Source organism: Ochlerotatus camptorhynchus, unplaced genomic scaffold (assembly GCF_037179485.1).
Source record: "Ochlerotatus camptorhynchus isolate MF236.1 unplaced genomic scaffold, CSIRO-AGI_Acam_v1.1 ptg000346l, whole genome shotgun sequence".
In the NCBI taxonomy this organism is placed as follows: Eukaryota; Metazoa; Arthropoda; class Insecta; order Diptera; family Culicidae; genus Ochlerotatus; species Ochlerotatus camptorhynchus.
This window is the reverse complement of record NW_027040834.1, coordinates 147,630-163,852: the sequence shown is the minus strand read 5'-3', so window position 1 is coordinate 163,852 and position 16,223 is coordinate 147,630. Positions and strand designations below refer to the sequence as shown.

Here is a 16,223-nt window from a genome sequence, read left to right as displayed (position 1 = left end):
CGTCTTCTGCAGGAAGTTCTATTAAACTTCTCCCAGAAATTTCTTTCGTATAGTTCTGGAATTTTGTACAGTTTGTTTTTTTTTACTTCTATTGGAAGGTTTTTCCTAGCTCCTTCTGGCTTCCCTTGGAAATGGCTACTTCTGGAATTTATTTCCGATTTCCGAAACTTTTCTGTCTTCCTTTGAATGTGAAATCCGATTTTTTCTGAATGTTTCTTTAAATTTTCGTCAGAAGATTTTCGTCTCAATTTATGTCTTGGAAGTTTCGCGGATGATTTTCCGACTTCTCTCAGAACTTTCCTCAAATTTCCTCCAGGTTAGCTTCTTTCTTCTTTCTCTGGATGTTGTTGTCAACTTCCTCCAGAAGTTAATTCAAACATTCCCCGGAGTTTTCTTCCGAAAGTTTCCGACCATAGCCCAAAAGATAAAAAAAAAATCGCTTTCAAAATCGGCAAAAATTTAAAATAATTAAAACAGTAAATACCGATAAATACCGATTTTTTAAAACATTTGATACTGATCAGCTTTAAAACATTCTGGCAACGCTGACTTTGATCAACTTTTTATATGCTCCAACAGCTGGTATTTTGAGGTTAAATGCTATTGCAATCAAAAAGTTTACTAAGTATTTCTGTTTTATCTAATTTTGATTATAATTAAAATATTGTTTTCCAAATAACTTGGAATGCCAAGATGTCAGGCTGTGCAACTTTGACGTCTTCAAAAAAGTTGCTCATTAAGACAAACAACTTATCATTAAGACAAACACCTTATCATTAAGACAAACAATTTTTCTGAAGACATCAAGTTTCTACAATAGCATAGTATAAAGTTAGATCGTGGTGCCATCTTAGCTGATAAGTTGTGAGCTATCTGTTTACGCCAATAGCTAGTTTAGTAATAACGATGCACCAACCCTCGAAAATGTTTCGTTTAAGAGTTTGTCCCACTGTAGCACTGTGTGGAGGCAGCAGGTTCGTTTCCCGGTCTGTCTCAGGAAATCTTTCGGGTTGACCGTCTTCCCTGGGCATAGAGTATCATCAACAATCAATACGAAACTATCGATTTGAAATTGACTCACTACTTGACTAGCCTATTGGTCCCAAGCAAACGTTTAACGTATCCCATTCTAGTCAGAATTCTAGTACTACACTAGAGCTTGCCGCACAATGTACAATTACATGCATTCATTGGTTGGCATTGAAAACTCTCAATTAATAACAGTGGAATTGCTTTAACCCTTCAGCGCTACAGGTAAAACCTAATTTATTTTGGCTGTAAACATTCAATTCTTATCCGATTCTGATGAAATTTGTCGCGGTATATTAGCCTATTTTCATTTGTTTTGGTGTGGAGCGGATTGGACCACAGTGACCACTTTGAGTCTGTTCCAAGCAAAAAAAGTAAAATTTCTTCTTAAAAAATGCCTTTAGTGGTCATAACAACCACCCAAATAGCACGGTATAAATATAAATGAGTTTACTTCAAAATTTTCCTTATCGGCGCTGGAGGGTTGAAGAACCCTCAGTTAAGGGCAAGTAAAAGCTCATCTTAGAGCTTCAAAGCTATATAGAGAAACAAAGGGTTTCGCGCTTTTATTGGGGATGTTTTATTTGATCGTATTCTTTACGACGTGTAGTGGTTAGAGTGTTTATCAGAATTATATGAATAAAATGAGACAAGTGAGCAACTCTTCGAATGCAAAATATTCAAACATATCGCACAGATCTTAGTTCGAAATCGAGAGTCGAGCACTTGCTCGAACAGAAAGTACTACTGGAAATCCGGCACGAAGCACGAACAGTAACAAGCTCGTGGAGCATGGAGCCATGATTCAGAAGCTTCGGTCTCATGATCTCTAATTGTTAATATTAAACCGCAACGACAAAGTGATCGAGCTGCAGGCAATAAACGCAACAAGCTGCAATCGATTTTACCGACTATCGAGTGATTTTCAACAAATTTTTAATTTTTTGGTTTTGCAACGTCAATCTGTAATACAATATTTTTATACGCATTTGTTGAGTTGCTTATATATATTTTTTAAATTAATGTTTATAAATTCGTCAATGAATTAAAACTGTATAAGGTGATTTGGAAAAACTGTCACTTAAAAAAAACTTCTTTACGATTGAACGCTTGCATGCATCTTTGATATCATTATATTTCAGATATACTACACAGCTAAAAAAGTAGTGTAAATTTCCGTTACTATGATGCACATAAATGGAGCGTCATAAATCATACAAATTTACATTATAAATCGTGTAGATTTATGAGACATGTCATGCAATATTCCATATATTGTATGCAATTTTCCACCTTTGTTTGCAACATTTCTTACAAGCTGCTAGTTTACGTGAAAAGAAAGTTTACATGCATGAATGTTTGCATGCATGGATGTTTACATCACCAGTAAAATTCAGATTTTTTTAGTGTGTACATATATATAACCTTCAAATTAACATACTTAAATTCAAATCTCTCTCCCTTTACTGTATTTATCACCCATATTTGTCATGATAATGAATCACAATTGGCAAGCACGTTTTAGTCCCAGGACTTCTGGAGTCCTGGCGATGCGTTTAAGCTCTGATATCGAATGGATTTTCCATGCATGCACAGATACAAATTCTGAATTTGTATTGTGATGTAAACATTCATTCACGTAAATTTATATTTCATTTCACGCAACCGAGCAACTTGTAAACAATGTTGTTTACAAAGATGGGCTTTTGTATATAATATTTGCTACTTTGCATGAAATGTCTCAGAACTTCACATGATTTATAATGTAAACTTAGATGATATGTGACGCTCTATTTATGTGCATCATATTGAACAGAAATTTACACTACTTTTTCGAACTGTGTGGTTCATTTGTACGTTGCGAAAAAGCGGCCCCAGCAGGCCTGGGTTCAATCCCAGTCGGCACCGCCGGGATGTTCTGAGGCATAATATCTCTGATCACGCCAGAAGTAATGTCGTTGGTCCCCGGTCCATGAGTTGATGGGTCGATAGATAAATTTTCAAAGATTGTTTTATGTGTCCCACACATGAATTTTTGCAATGTGATCAACAAATGATATCTATGTGTCGGACACATACTTAATATGTGTACACATAAAAGCCATGTGTAACCACACATACTATTCATTTGACTCATAAATATCATGTGTGCTTCTGGGTAGATTCTGTTTATGTGTGGTCACATGAAAATCATGAGGAATTTTACATGGAAATTCGTCAATAAAAATGTGTGGAGTTCTATTAGTGTAGCATTGGTGCTCAGCACGGAAAACAAGATCGACGGAAACAAATCAAGGAAAATGGTGCGAAATATAAATGCTTCAATCACTCGAAAATGTTTCAGATTTTAAAGGCATACAGATCCATGGCTGCTTGAAATCAAAAAACAAATTATATTTCTAGTCCTATTATCAATACAAGATGACATTTGTACACACTTTAAAACAAAAATACTTGAGCATATATTAATTTTACCCATTGAGAATTACATACATATGAAAACGGTGACAGTTACTCCGAATCACCCTGTACAAAGAAGTAACATAATACCATCACAAAAACTAGCAGCATTAAGCGAAAGAGAGAACGATTAGTAATTGACCACTTTGTCAAGCAGTTTTGGCGTGACTTTCTACCAGCGATTTCACAAAACTGGACCAACTAATTTCTATTTTTTAATGAAACGCACAAATTATGGCTACTTTTCTCGAGGTTCTAGAAGAAAAAATCTCAAAATAATGTTTTATTTCAAAGTTCGAGTGGTAGTAAACGTCATTTCAACAGCTCGAATGAAGTGGTTAATTTCCAATTTAATTCCACTCCCTTATTCCCCCTTGTCTTTTACTAATACTTGACTGAATGAAATACCAGTCTATTATTGGTACAAGGCATTGAAGAAGTCTGCACATTGTAAACGAAATACGCGTGTCAGTCAAGGGTTAGCAATTACGGTAGTGTAATTTAATGGAAATAACTAATCCTTCTTTCTATCTTTATACTGGTATTTCACTATAGACGCCAACATTGACTAGGATGCAGCAACTTATGTAAGACTGAGAGTAGTCGTATAGAAGTTTCTACAACGAGCATTTTGGTACAAAGTGAATAGGTTTGCTGTTTAAACTTTCGTTTGCTTTAATTTCTTCGGTAATTGAGGGGACTTATTTTATCTTACTCGCATTTGCAGAAGATAAATTATTCAAAAAGCTTTATAAATAACTTTTCCAGAAGACGAATCGAGTTGGGTCTTATCGTTGCGTCGCTAGGGTTGGCTCAGACGTTTCATCTTGCATCTATACATACATGTCCACAGTCACATCTTGTAATTTATTCAACTGAGCAAAAAGCCTAGAAGCGGTTCAACCGAAAAAAATACCAAAGGCATGGAAACTTTTTCCTCCGATTTTTTACTTGCCGAAAGTTCAAGCCAGGAGCATGGGGACACTCACAAATAAGCATGTGACTTGCGACTCCTTATCTAGCTACATGAAATACTTTGGTGAAGTAAACACGATTGCGAACCAATTCCACGACTTAAACATGTGTTCCGCTTTGTTCTGCTTGTTAGTGTCACAACAATATGGTATTCGGAAATTTTTCTAATTCGATATTGCATCCGAAATACTACACAAGTTGTCAGGAAGGAAAACGTGTATGAACCGAAGTTGGTTGTATGAAACTGCTGAGAATTTGTCAATACATCGAGTATCAAGATTTGTTCAAATTTTTCATAATTAATCCGTATAAGAATATACTGCTATATACTTTGATTTCTCATTCACAGTTTACTTATGACTATTCTGCCCACATCATGGATCTTGGGCCATCAGGATGGGTTGATATTGACATTGCGACCATGACATTCCAGTTTGAGTTTGCCATCGATTTGTCAAATTTCTTCATCTACCTAGAAGACTTCCAGTTGACTAATATTGGGTGAGTTTATGTTTAACTTATAGGCATTACTTTTATTTCAGAGCATGACTAACGTTTTTAGCAACTTTTGATTTAAGAGAAATTATCGTAAAAAACATTTACACAATCTCAACAATGTTATTAAAAGTGTTTGTCATCATAAGCGATATGAATTCACGCGACTGTAGGACGAATCGCTCTCTATAATAACTAAATCATTATTGATGAGAAAATGTCATTCGTTTTAGTGCATTAACTCATCGAATCGACAGTTAGGCATAAACCAAGCTTATATTTAATTTGACTTCTTTATATTGAGAATGTCGAATTGGAAACATGTCCACCCCATTGAACACGGGATGAGATTAGTAGCATGTATGCTCGACTGGCAAGGGTCTGGATTTGAATTCTTGATGGAATGAAACAGCACAGCAATTGGCATAATACTGTGCTTCGTTGCATATATTACAAAAATACTAGCTAGCTGAATAAACTCAAGCGTTTTTCTCGTTGCCCATATAACAAAAAATCTGTTTAGTTGGTGTTTGTGCGCTGGTAAGAATTTGTCAAATGTTGTCATGACTTTTTCAGCAATGGAGCTATGTTACTGAGCTAGTTTAAGACGTAATTTCAACTTCAGAAATGCAATGCTGATTATGATACCATACTGAGTGGATATTCAGTGATTGTGAAGTCTTGTCAAAAAAGCTGTAGCATACAATACTGGATGTGGTGTGATTCTCGGTCTGATCGAGGAAATTTTGCTCGACTCGACAGGTCGTCATAAGGTGAAGCTAAAAATAGGATGCAGGCGATACACAAAAATGAGTATACCAGTGATTTATACTCATTTTAATGTTTGTCAAGCACACTCTTCCATTTTTCCAAAAGGACCAGCCCACCACTCACAAACCTTTTATAACTGAAAATTTCCTGAAATGAAATCTGACATATTCTTACCAGCCCATTCATATCAATGCAGAACAGTCTTGTTGTCATAAATGAAACGCCAAACATAATCGAGCTTATACCAGCTATTTCTAGTTAACATGTAGAAAGCACGGTCTTTTGCCAATTGCTGTGATATTTTATTCTATCATGAAATCAAAACCAGATACTCTTGCTCGTCGAACATATGTGCTGCAAAATTCAAATCTTGTTCAATGGGGTGGACATGTTTTTAAATCGATTTTATTAACACAAGGGAATCTAATCGAATGTCTACATGAATTAATATTCAATTCACGAAAGTATTACATGGCATGGTCAATTCGTGTTTCTGTAACTCACGGTTTTAGAAGCATTTTAATAAGATTTTTATCTTTGTTAAAAAAACTTCCACATGGGTAATTTCGCGCCAAGTGTCCGAGGAAAGTAAAATTGACCTCTTTCAATTTGGTAAAAATTTTAACGAGATTTTTATTTTAGTCTAACTTTAAAAAATCCACATTTTTGGGACGAGCGAAGCACCCCTCGGACCAGTGGAGCATTTTTTTTCCTTGATTTGTTTTCCGTATTTGTTGTATCCGTATATATTTAATTTTTATGCTGTACAGTGTATCAATATGAATATCTCAATTTAGTACACCGAACCTTGTAAGTAGTTAAAACTGTTTTTTCATCAATCCTTTAAATTTGTCGAACCTCTTAACGGAATACCTTTAAGAAGAGCCGTGGTGTTGAGTGTTTGGCTCTGATGAAGTCTGCAAGTAGTAGACGAAATACGCGTATCTGTCAAAAGATAAGCAATTGTAACGGAATTTAAAGGAAATAAACCAACCCACTCAAAGCTGTTTTTTCATGTTAAATTGATTGAAAGCGTCATTCTTATTACTAACCTAGTGGAACTTGCACTGACTTTCAACTTAATGGTCTAGATCCACTACCATTGTTGTTAATTGAGAGTTTTCTAATCCGATTGCCATTTTTGTTTTGGTATAATTGTGTCGCAGTGATTGTACTCATACTCTATGCTCAGGGAAGATAAGACATGTTTTAATAAAAAAGTTCCCATACCGGAGCAGACATCCAACTCTCTGATTCTACAATATATTTTTTTCTAACCCTGCAGTTTTTAAAAAGACAAAAGTTTACTTTTAAAACTATGCAAACCCAATCTTGAAGAGTTCCTTCAAAAAATAGCACTGTGTGACAAACAGGAATTAGGTCAAGCAAATTAAACCATGTTTGAATTCATAATGGCCACTTGAGTCTAACTCAAGTAACTACCAAGCCCACTAACTACTCGATAATAGTTTTTTTTTGCGATATAAGGTAAATATACGGTTTCCTAACTTTATATAAGTCGTATTGCAAAAAGGACGATTAGCGGACTTGTTGGCTACTTGGGAAATCTGGAATATACTTCTACTCTAACGGACACGTCACTGCATTGACAAACTGATATAATTCTATGAATAATAATAAATATTATTGGCTCGCCAATGCATATCAAACGGGTATTGTGGGTTGTTTTCCTCGAGGGATGCGGTTAACTCAGATCTGGCAAAACGGTGTAAGGTATATGACCAAACAACATGCTCGATATCATGATAACCTTTGCCTCATGCACACAAATTACTGCCTGACGGTCCAATTCGATAGAAATGCGAGCCTAACTAACAATGATTGACATGAGCCTTGACACAACGCATATAAAGTCAACCTTTTGAATCACGGTTTATTGGACACCTATGGGAGTATTCTATTGAATGTAAAAATCTTCTTAAATTACCATCATTCCATTTTTGTTGCTAATTGATGAAGACTTGCTGACGAGTAATTCAAAAAAAAAAAAAAAAATCGTTAAAGGCGATTTGGCGCTCATAAGTATCGCCTTCCATAGCGTCCGCCTAGCCAGCGAGACCACCCGGAAAAGAACAATGAGAGAGGACCAAATCTAAGATGATAGTATAGGAGCTATTAGACAAAGCACACATTTTAGATCGTATTTTAAACAGGAAATACAAGGAGTGCTTCATCAGCCTCATTTAACGTACAGCCTCCAATGAGCTAAGGCTTTTCGTACACAGCAAAAATTTCTGAATTATAATTGTGATGTAAACATTCATTCACATAAACTTGTATTTCATTTCACGCAAACGAGCAACTTGTAACCAATGTTGTTTACAAATATTTCATAAAATATCTCAGAGCTTTAGACTACTTAGATGAGATGTGACGCTCTTTTTATGTGCATCATATTGAACAGAAATTTACACTACTTTTTCAAACTGTGTAGTGGTCAGAGGGAAGTATTGAAATTTGCTTTACTATTAAAATACAGTTGCTAGTTCCTCGACGTATACGGAGAAGCGATTCTGCAGTTTATAGGAGGCACTATGAAATTCATTAAATACACTAGTGGAAGTATTTATAGTTGACCGATCTTTGACAAAACTTTTATCGTTATGGTGGTACTAGATTGCAAACATTGAGGTAAAGACCGATGGTGATCTGGTATTCCTTGGATTTCCTGATGGTCTGATCAAAATTTACAGATAAACTGTATAAGTCTTGAAAGCAAGCACGATTTGAATTGAATGAAGAATGATTAACCTTCAGCTTCATGTAGTCATAGTACAGACTCATGAATCTTGTTTGAGGATTTAGGTTAAGCAGCTCCTCAAAGTTGTCTCTTACCAATGGATTCATTAGATCACAATGGATGGGTAATCGAAGAGACAGTTCAGTGAAACGATATGTTAAGGGAAGCATGCCCGGGAGTAATTCGAGATTCATCGTATGAGTCGAGTACATATAGCCTAGCACCTATAGCGCGGAATGACACATATTCAATTTTACTCTATTTTTCCGGATGGGCTCCCCACCGAGTACAGGTATAACTTGATTATATGCACATTTTCGATTCTTAAATGTGCGTATAATTGAATTGTCCATAAAATCGAAGCACAAAATAAATACATTATTATTTATTATTTATTTTTTTAAATCAATATAAAGCATGAGAAATGTGTTCATTGAAAATTAAATGTAAGATCTGTTGACCATTTTCTGATCTTCCGGAAGATCTGGAACATCCGTGAGAATAGTAATATTATGAAATTGAACTCTAGATCTAGATAATTGGATCTAGATCTTGGATGGTTGCGACCTGATACTTCTTAAGATCCGGAACATCCGTAGAAGTAACCACTTAATATAGCAAAACATAGATGCCTATTTATTTTATCAATACGGCTTGAGATAAATGTGAGAATTGAAGATTGGCTACTAAATAAGGACCATAAATTGACATCTGATGAATGTGAATGGCTTAGTGGAATACCTGTATAAAGATAGAGAGAAGGATTAGTAATTTCCATTTAATTCCACTACCTTATTTGCTTATCATTGACAGATACGCGTATTTCGTCTACAATGTGCAGACTTCTTCTGTGTCTTGTATTACTACTCGAGTCGACACTATCATAAATTGACACTATCTGACTTCTGAATAATCCGGAACATCCGTAGAAGTTAACACTTCAAGAAGCAGAACTTTAAATGTCAAGATTTGCTCTAAAACAATAAGATTCGAGCAAAATGTGTGAATTTAGGATTATATATTGAATTTATGTCTTGGATGGTTACGAGATGGTCATCAAGAAGATCAGAAACATCCACATGAATGTCTTCTTCACGAATCAGAGCGAAAAACGACGGATATTTGGATCCTTAAAGCTCGTTTATGAAAATTAAGGATCGTGATCTGGTTATAGACTTTGCAGAGCTGGATGTGGGTATGTGATATAATATTAGTGACTTTAGTGACTAAAATAACGAAAATTGTGAATAAATAGTGACTTTCAGTGATGGCACAATCATTAGCAATTGATATTTTTCCGCTCTCATCAGCAGTCTTAGAAAAAATCTTATTATTGGATCGAGAAAAATATTCCAAGATGGAAAGATCACGGACGTAACAAATTTTGCATGCGTCTATGACTTATTATCTCTATCTTGGAAAATTAGGGAGTTAAGAATTAATTTTAGAGTTTTTAGGCCTGCTGTTAGTCTGAAAGAGGAAATATTTCCTTACCATACAATACACAAAATCATGCATTGATGTTGGCAATTAAGAACTGTGGAAGTACATCTAGAACTCTAAGTTGAGAGCTGACAAAACACTCGCTATAGAAGGCTACAAAGTCTAGAAGACGAAGCACTTTCATTAGCGATACTGAATTTGATCTTGTGCTTTATTTTCACGGACATCTTTAGTGGATCACTTTTAGTCACAACGGCAAACCGACCGAGCTGCAGGCAATGACCTAGTCGGTCCTATCTGTAAGCGATCTTTTTACTCAGTATTTTAGATTTATTACGTCAACCGACGTCGACTAGTACAAATTCATGTATAGTTTTCTTTCTTAAATATATACATATAAAAAAGAACACTTTGGTCTTATTAGTATGAAAAATCTATATATACCAACATATATATATATATATATATCTATATTCATTTAGCGGAAATGCCTGTGTCATCGGCGAACAAAGATTTTTGGCAATACTGTGGAAAATCAGGGAGGTCCGAAGTGAAAATGTTATACAATATAGCCCCATGAATGATATCCAGAGGAACTCCTGTTGTAACAGGTAGTCGTTCATGTTTGGAATTTTGATAGTTTATTTGCATAGTTCTGTCAGTTAAATAATTTTGAACAAATTTCATGATATAAAGTGGAAAATTAAACTTTTACAATTTGGCAATCAAACCTTCATGCCAAACACTGTCGAATGCTTGTTTTTATGTCTTGAAGAGCAACTCCCGTTGAGCAGCCTTCACCTTTGTTTGAGCGAATTAAATTCGTAACTCTTAAGAGTTGATGAGTTCATATTGATGTGAAGCATCATTCTATTCTAAATTATCTTTTCAAAAGTTTTACTTAATGAAGAAAACAAACTTAAAGTCTGGAACGCGCAAAAATTGGTCAACTTCAAATTGGTGTACATCTGTTAAAAATGCATAAAAAAACCTGAAATGCTGTATTTGGAAGTTGAGTGTAAATACAATAGTTGCTATGATGAGTTTTCATCGTTTGCTCTCCAGTTGTCAAAATGACGTCCAAGCAAGAGGAGCAGCGTTTCAAAATTTTGCTCGCGCAGGAAGAGAATCCGACGTTCTCACACGCCTAGTTGGCAAAATTGCTGGATGTGGCCAAATCGACCGTGACAAACGTTTCAAAAGTGTTCCGGGAGCGTTTGTCGACCGCCAGGAAGCCTGGAAGCGGCGGCAATCGTAATCCGGACGTAGCAGCGACGACGAAGAAGGTGGCGATGAAATATAAGCGGAATCTTAACCTCTCCATCCGGGACGTCGCTGTCTCCCATACTACTGTGCAGCGGGCCAAGAAACGAGCCGGGTTGTCAACCTTTAAGAAGGTGAAGGTGGCGAACCGAGATTACAAACAAAACACGTCGGCAAAGCAGCGGTCCCGCAAGCTGTATACGAAACTGCTCACAAAGTTCGACTGTGTCGTCATTGACGACGAAGCTTATGTGAAGGCGGATTTCAAGCAGCTTCCGGGACAGGAGTTTTATACCGCACCAGGAAAAGGGAAGGTGGCTGAAATTTTCAAAACCATCAAACTATCGAAATTCCCGAAGTTCGTCTGGCAGGCCATATGCACGTGTGGTCTAAAAAGCGGCATTTTCTTTACTACGGGAACCATCAATCAAGAGATCTACGTTCAGGAGTGCCTGAAAAAGCGGCTGCAATCATTCCTGTGCTAGACCTGTGCTGTTCTGGCCGGACTTGGAGAGCTGCCACTATAGGAAAAAGACAATCGAGTGGTACGATGCAAACAACGTGGTTGTGATACTCAAAGACCACAACCATCCCAACAGCAGAACTCCGCCCTATCGAACGGTATTTGGCCTTGGTCAAACGGAATCTCAAAAAAACTAATAAATCCATGAAAACGAGCAGCAGTTTAAGTCTAACTGGCGTTCGGCGGCGAATAAGGTCGATGAGACCACTGTGCAAAATTTATTGGAAGGGGTTAAGCGGAAGGCACGCAGTTCGGATTTGGCAAACCAAAAGACTAAACGAACATTTTTTCCTTTAAATGTATGAATTGAACTACCAAAAGAAAAATAAGATTTTTGTGATATGAATTTTGACTGAAAGAAATGTGTTTTTTTGTTGACCAGTTTTTGCGCGTTTCAGTCTTCGAAGCTTCAGCTGGATTTTTATTTGGCTTCAAAATTGGATCAAGTTTTGCATTTTTCCATTTATCACGAAGGTATGCCCAATGGAAACATCTGACAAATAATTTTACCAAGAAACACAAGCTACTCTCAAGCTTTTTAGTTATAGATCTTACTTTGTCCAAATCAGTCCCCCAGGAATCGTCAAAAATATATTCCGTAGAGAAAATATTCAGATAATCCCGAGCAACCTGATTCTCAATAGGACTAGCAAGACCAAAATTGAAATTATGGAAACTCTCGAATTGCTTACAAAATTTCTGAGCTTTTCCTGAATTTGTCTTAAAAATTTTACCACCTTCTTTATGCGCTGGAATTGGCTCTTAAGGTTTTTTTTCAAAATTGTAGTGTGTTTCCAAAAGAGATTGGACCTTGGGTCTTATTTCGAAAGTTTGTTCCTCAGGGCAAAGAATCTCATTTGTTTTGCAAATCCTGCCAGATGAATTTTATGGCAGGATCGCGTGTTCTTTGATATTGCCTTGCACGGACATTTTTCAGACGGATCAAGAGCTGAAGATCATCTTCTATTATAATAGAATCTAATTTAACCTAGCATTTTGGTACTGAGGCAGCTCTTGCTTCAAATACAGAAGTAGTCAGATACTCAAGAGCATAATTAATTTCATCTTTGGTTTGCAAAGGAATGTTTGGATCAAAGTTATATTCCATAAATGTTTGATATTGCCCATAAGCTCTGTGGTGATAGAAAGTGGAGCTGTTGGGATTAGAAATTATTTCTTGTGATATTTCAAAAGCTACTGGCATGTGATCAGAACTGAAGTCAGCAAAGGTAACCAATTGGCTTAAAAGTTAACATCAATCAGTGAAGACCAAATCAATAGTTGAGGGAGTTCTTGCAGAAGAATAGCATGTTGAGGTGTTTGGATATTGAATATCGTAATAACCTGCAGAACAATCATCAACCAGAATATTTCCATTGGAATTGCTTTGAGCATTATTTCATGAGCAGTGTTTTGCATAAAAATCATCAATAATGAAGAATTTAGACCTATAATGGGTAAGTTTTTTTTTGTCTCTTTATTTAGGAAATTTTCAGCCGCAGACTGGTTCATCTCCGATAAATGGGTACGCTTCTGAAAATCAACCTTGGGAAAATTCTTTTACTGGCCTACGCATGCATTTGTGTTGCTGCTCAGTAAGATATTTGAGAAGGCGTTTGAATCCGTCCAAGGTTTCAGCTAATACACGACATTCACCCTGACAGCCAATTTGAGGTAAAAACTTAACGAAATTCAAAAGTTCCGTGCGAAGACCATGAAAACCGGAAGTGGTTATCATAATAGGGATAATCTTTTCCTTTCTGGCATTAAGCCGGGAATGTTTAATATAATTTTGACTAGATTACAGATCATTATCATCATCCGTGAGTATATCAAATCAATTCTTTAGAAGGGGGTCAAGAGATTGCCTTTTTTATCGGTGGCAGAAGAAAGTGTCTCCAAGTCGGCTTCCAAGCAGATTACTAAAAGAATCCGCAGAATAAAAGAGGAATATTCCAAATCGATATCCAAGCAAAATAACCTCGGGTAGGTTCCAAACAAGGATCGAAGAGGAATAATTATCGACCAAATGAAATTCTCCAATCTCTCAAACAGGATGTAAATTAAGTTGATGCAATTAAGGTATATTAGGCGGATTATCAAAATCCTTTTCAATAGTTTTGAATTTATTCCGCCTTAATTAAAATAGTTGACGGCAATTATTTTTAAAATCTAAATAGTTTAGTTTGATTTATTCGGGATTTGATACTTGCTTCTCACTTCCTTGTTGCATGAATTTCCGATTGTTATGTGCCCTGTATATCGTCTTTACTTGGAAAATAATAATAATCTTTCATCATGTCGACAGAAAACATATAAATAAATTCAATGGGTGCCATACGACGAAGTAGCGAGAACCCTGCAACTTTTAATAGAGAAAATACCGGTTAATTCTTATATATGTTTATTAAAATCATTATTAAAGCATCCGTTGATTTCAATCACTTTTAATCAGTTCATTTTCTTCTATTCATGCAGGGGGAAATCAATTTACTGAAATGAGCAATTGACGGTAATCCGTGCGAAAACTTTGTATCGATTACGCTGACTTCTCCCATATGATGGTGAATACTTCCTATGCATGGCATGAACTTATTTTTCTCCCGGAAAACCCCTGGGTTTCACGTACGGTAGACGTGTTAAATACATTTTCGTGATACAGTTCCGACGACCTCCGAAAACGATAACAACTTTTTTACGACTAGGGTCTGTTTCATAAAAGTACCCATCAGCAGCCAGTTGTCAGTGAGTGCATGGCGGTGGTACACCGTTCAAAGTCGTCGCCGACTTTTTATCCCAAAAACAACAACGTTTAGCCACAGTATACCTATGTATGTATTCCACATATAGCTAGAGAAGCTAGATATATACTGAGTTTTCAGGGTTCGTGAGCCACGCCAAATGTTTAGTTGGCCACAGTAGGAAACCGCTTGGGATGCTGAAACAGACGAAAAAAGTGTTATGATAAAAGTTTTCTTTGCTCGTTTGCCTGATAATTTTCACTTTCAACTCAATAAGGGCTGTCGGTATGAACGATATCTCATATCATTTTAGTAGAGAACGTCAGAGTGAAGTGCTGATAACAAGGATATGGCTCGTTTCCCCTCACTGTACACACGGTCACACTCATTTCCTGTCTGGGATTTCACCATCCGGTGGATTTAAGGATTTGTAGTTTATCTCGTCAGATTTTATTTAACTCTTGAGTGATTTTTTTTTCATATTTTCTTATGCTTCTATCTGTTCTTTCCTTTTCTTCATGACAGCAACTTAAACATCCGATTCCGTGGCAACATTCTAGTTGACTGGATGACCAACATCTTCGTCGGTATCATCACTACCATTTTCAACAACACCATCACTAACATCGTTTCGAACTCGATGCACGAGTTCATTCAAGTTACCCTGGATGAGATGAATGCCCGCGTGCAAGCACAGGGACGTGTTTTGACTGAAAAAGAGCTGACCAACCTAGTATACCAGCTAAAGAACATGTTGTGAGTAAACCCAGTATCCCTGAATGTCGGATTGTGTTGGCGCATCAAAATCACATGGCTATTTAAAGGATGATTCTTTGTTTTACGTTATATGCTAAGTACATGTTGCACATTTTATGATTGTCTTTGTTTTAATAAACCGAAAAAGAAATGAGCCAGCAGTCGAGAAACTAAGGCAATTTATTTATTACAAATTAAAACTGTGTTCAATTTTTACGTGTCAAACTATAGCTTTCAACCTACTTTGCTAGAAAAATATAACATTTATCAAAAACGCTGTTTCAGTAGACATGGTAGTTGTTAACTTTGGTTGCTATAATAGTGCAACGCATTGGTTTCTAATGGATTCCACTATTATAGGATAGGAGTTAACATCATATGGAAAAATTGATTGTTTAGGGGATTGTGAAGGGCCTATCATTGTTGATCGATTCTCATAATCGATTTTCTCTTTCGCGAATAACGAGACTGCAAATGCATGGAAACATCGAGTGTGTAAACCCACAACCGGGGGCGTAAGATTCGCTTACAATTAAGTGGGATTCATCATCAGAGAATGTAAGTGGAGACCGCATGAACCGAGGAAGCGATATACCTAGCTGCGGTCTAACGCAAGAAATTTGAAGACCGAAAAATGTGGAGTGAGTTGGTGAGTGAAATTAATTATGTTGGAAAAAATAGGAAAAAGGATGCCGAATGGACTCGAACCACGAACGTTGCGATAATCAGACCTGTGCTTTCTCCACTGCTCTCTCCATGCTTCTGAATATGGATAGCCTAAAAGCAAACATGAAGCGCTCATTTCCTCTACTACTCGACTTCGCATGCTTTTTCTGCTGGAGAGATTCGAGACAAATGTGTGCGTCGTTCTACAATATTATAAATAAAAAGCTTACTGGTATAGTCGAAAGCGTAAATAGAACTCGCAAAAAAAAAGACAAAAACCATTACATCGCCTGCAAAGTTAACTTCTAACATTCGCTGCGATGTTCAAGAACAGAGGATG

The 16,223-nt window shown here is 36.5% G+C and overlaps 1 protein-coding gene across 1 annotated transcript in view; it reads left to right on the top strand.

Annotated features, from left to right (window-relative positions):
- Window positions 1-15,237, top strand: part of LOC135709033 (uncharacterized) — a 31,065-nt gene extending 15,828 nt beyond the window's left edge. The window contains exons 4-5 of the mRNA XM_065231223.1: window positions 4,814-4,965; window positions 14,987-15,237. Of these exons, the coding sequence (XP_065087295.1) occupies window positions 4,814-4,965; window positions 14,987-15,221 (387 nt within the window). The 3' untranslated portion in view covers window positions 15,222-15,237. The remainder of the gene's footprint in view (window positions 1-4,813; window positions 4,966-14,986) is intronic.
- The last annotated feature ends 986 nt before the right edge of the window (window positions 15,238-16,223 follow it).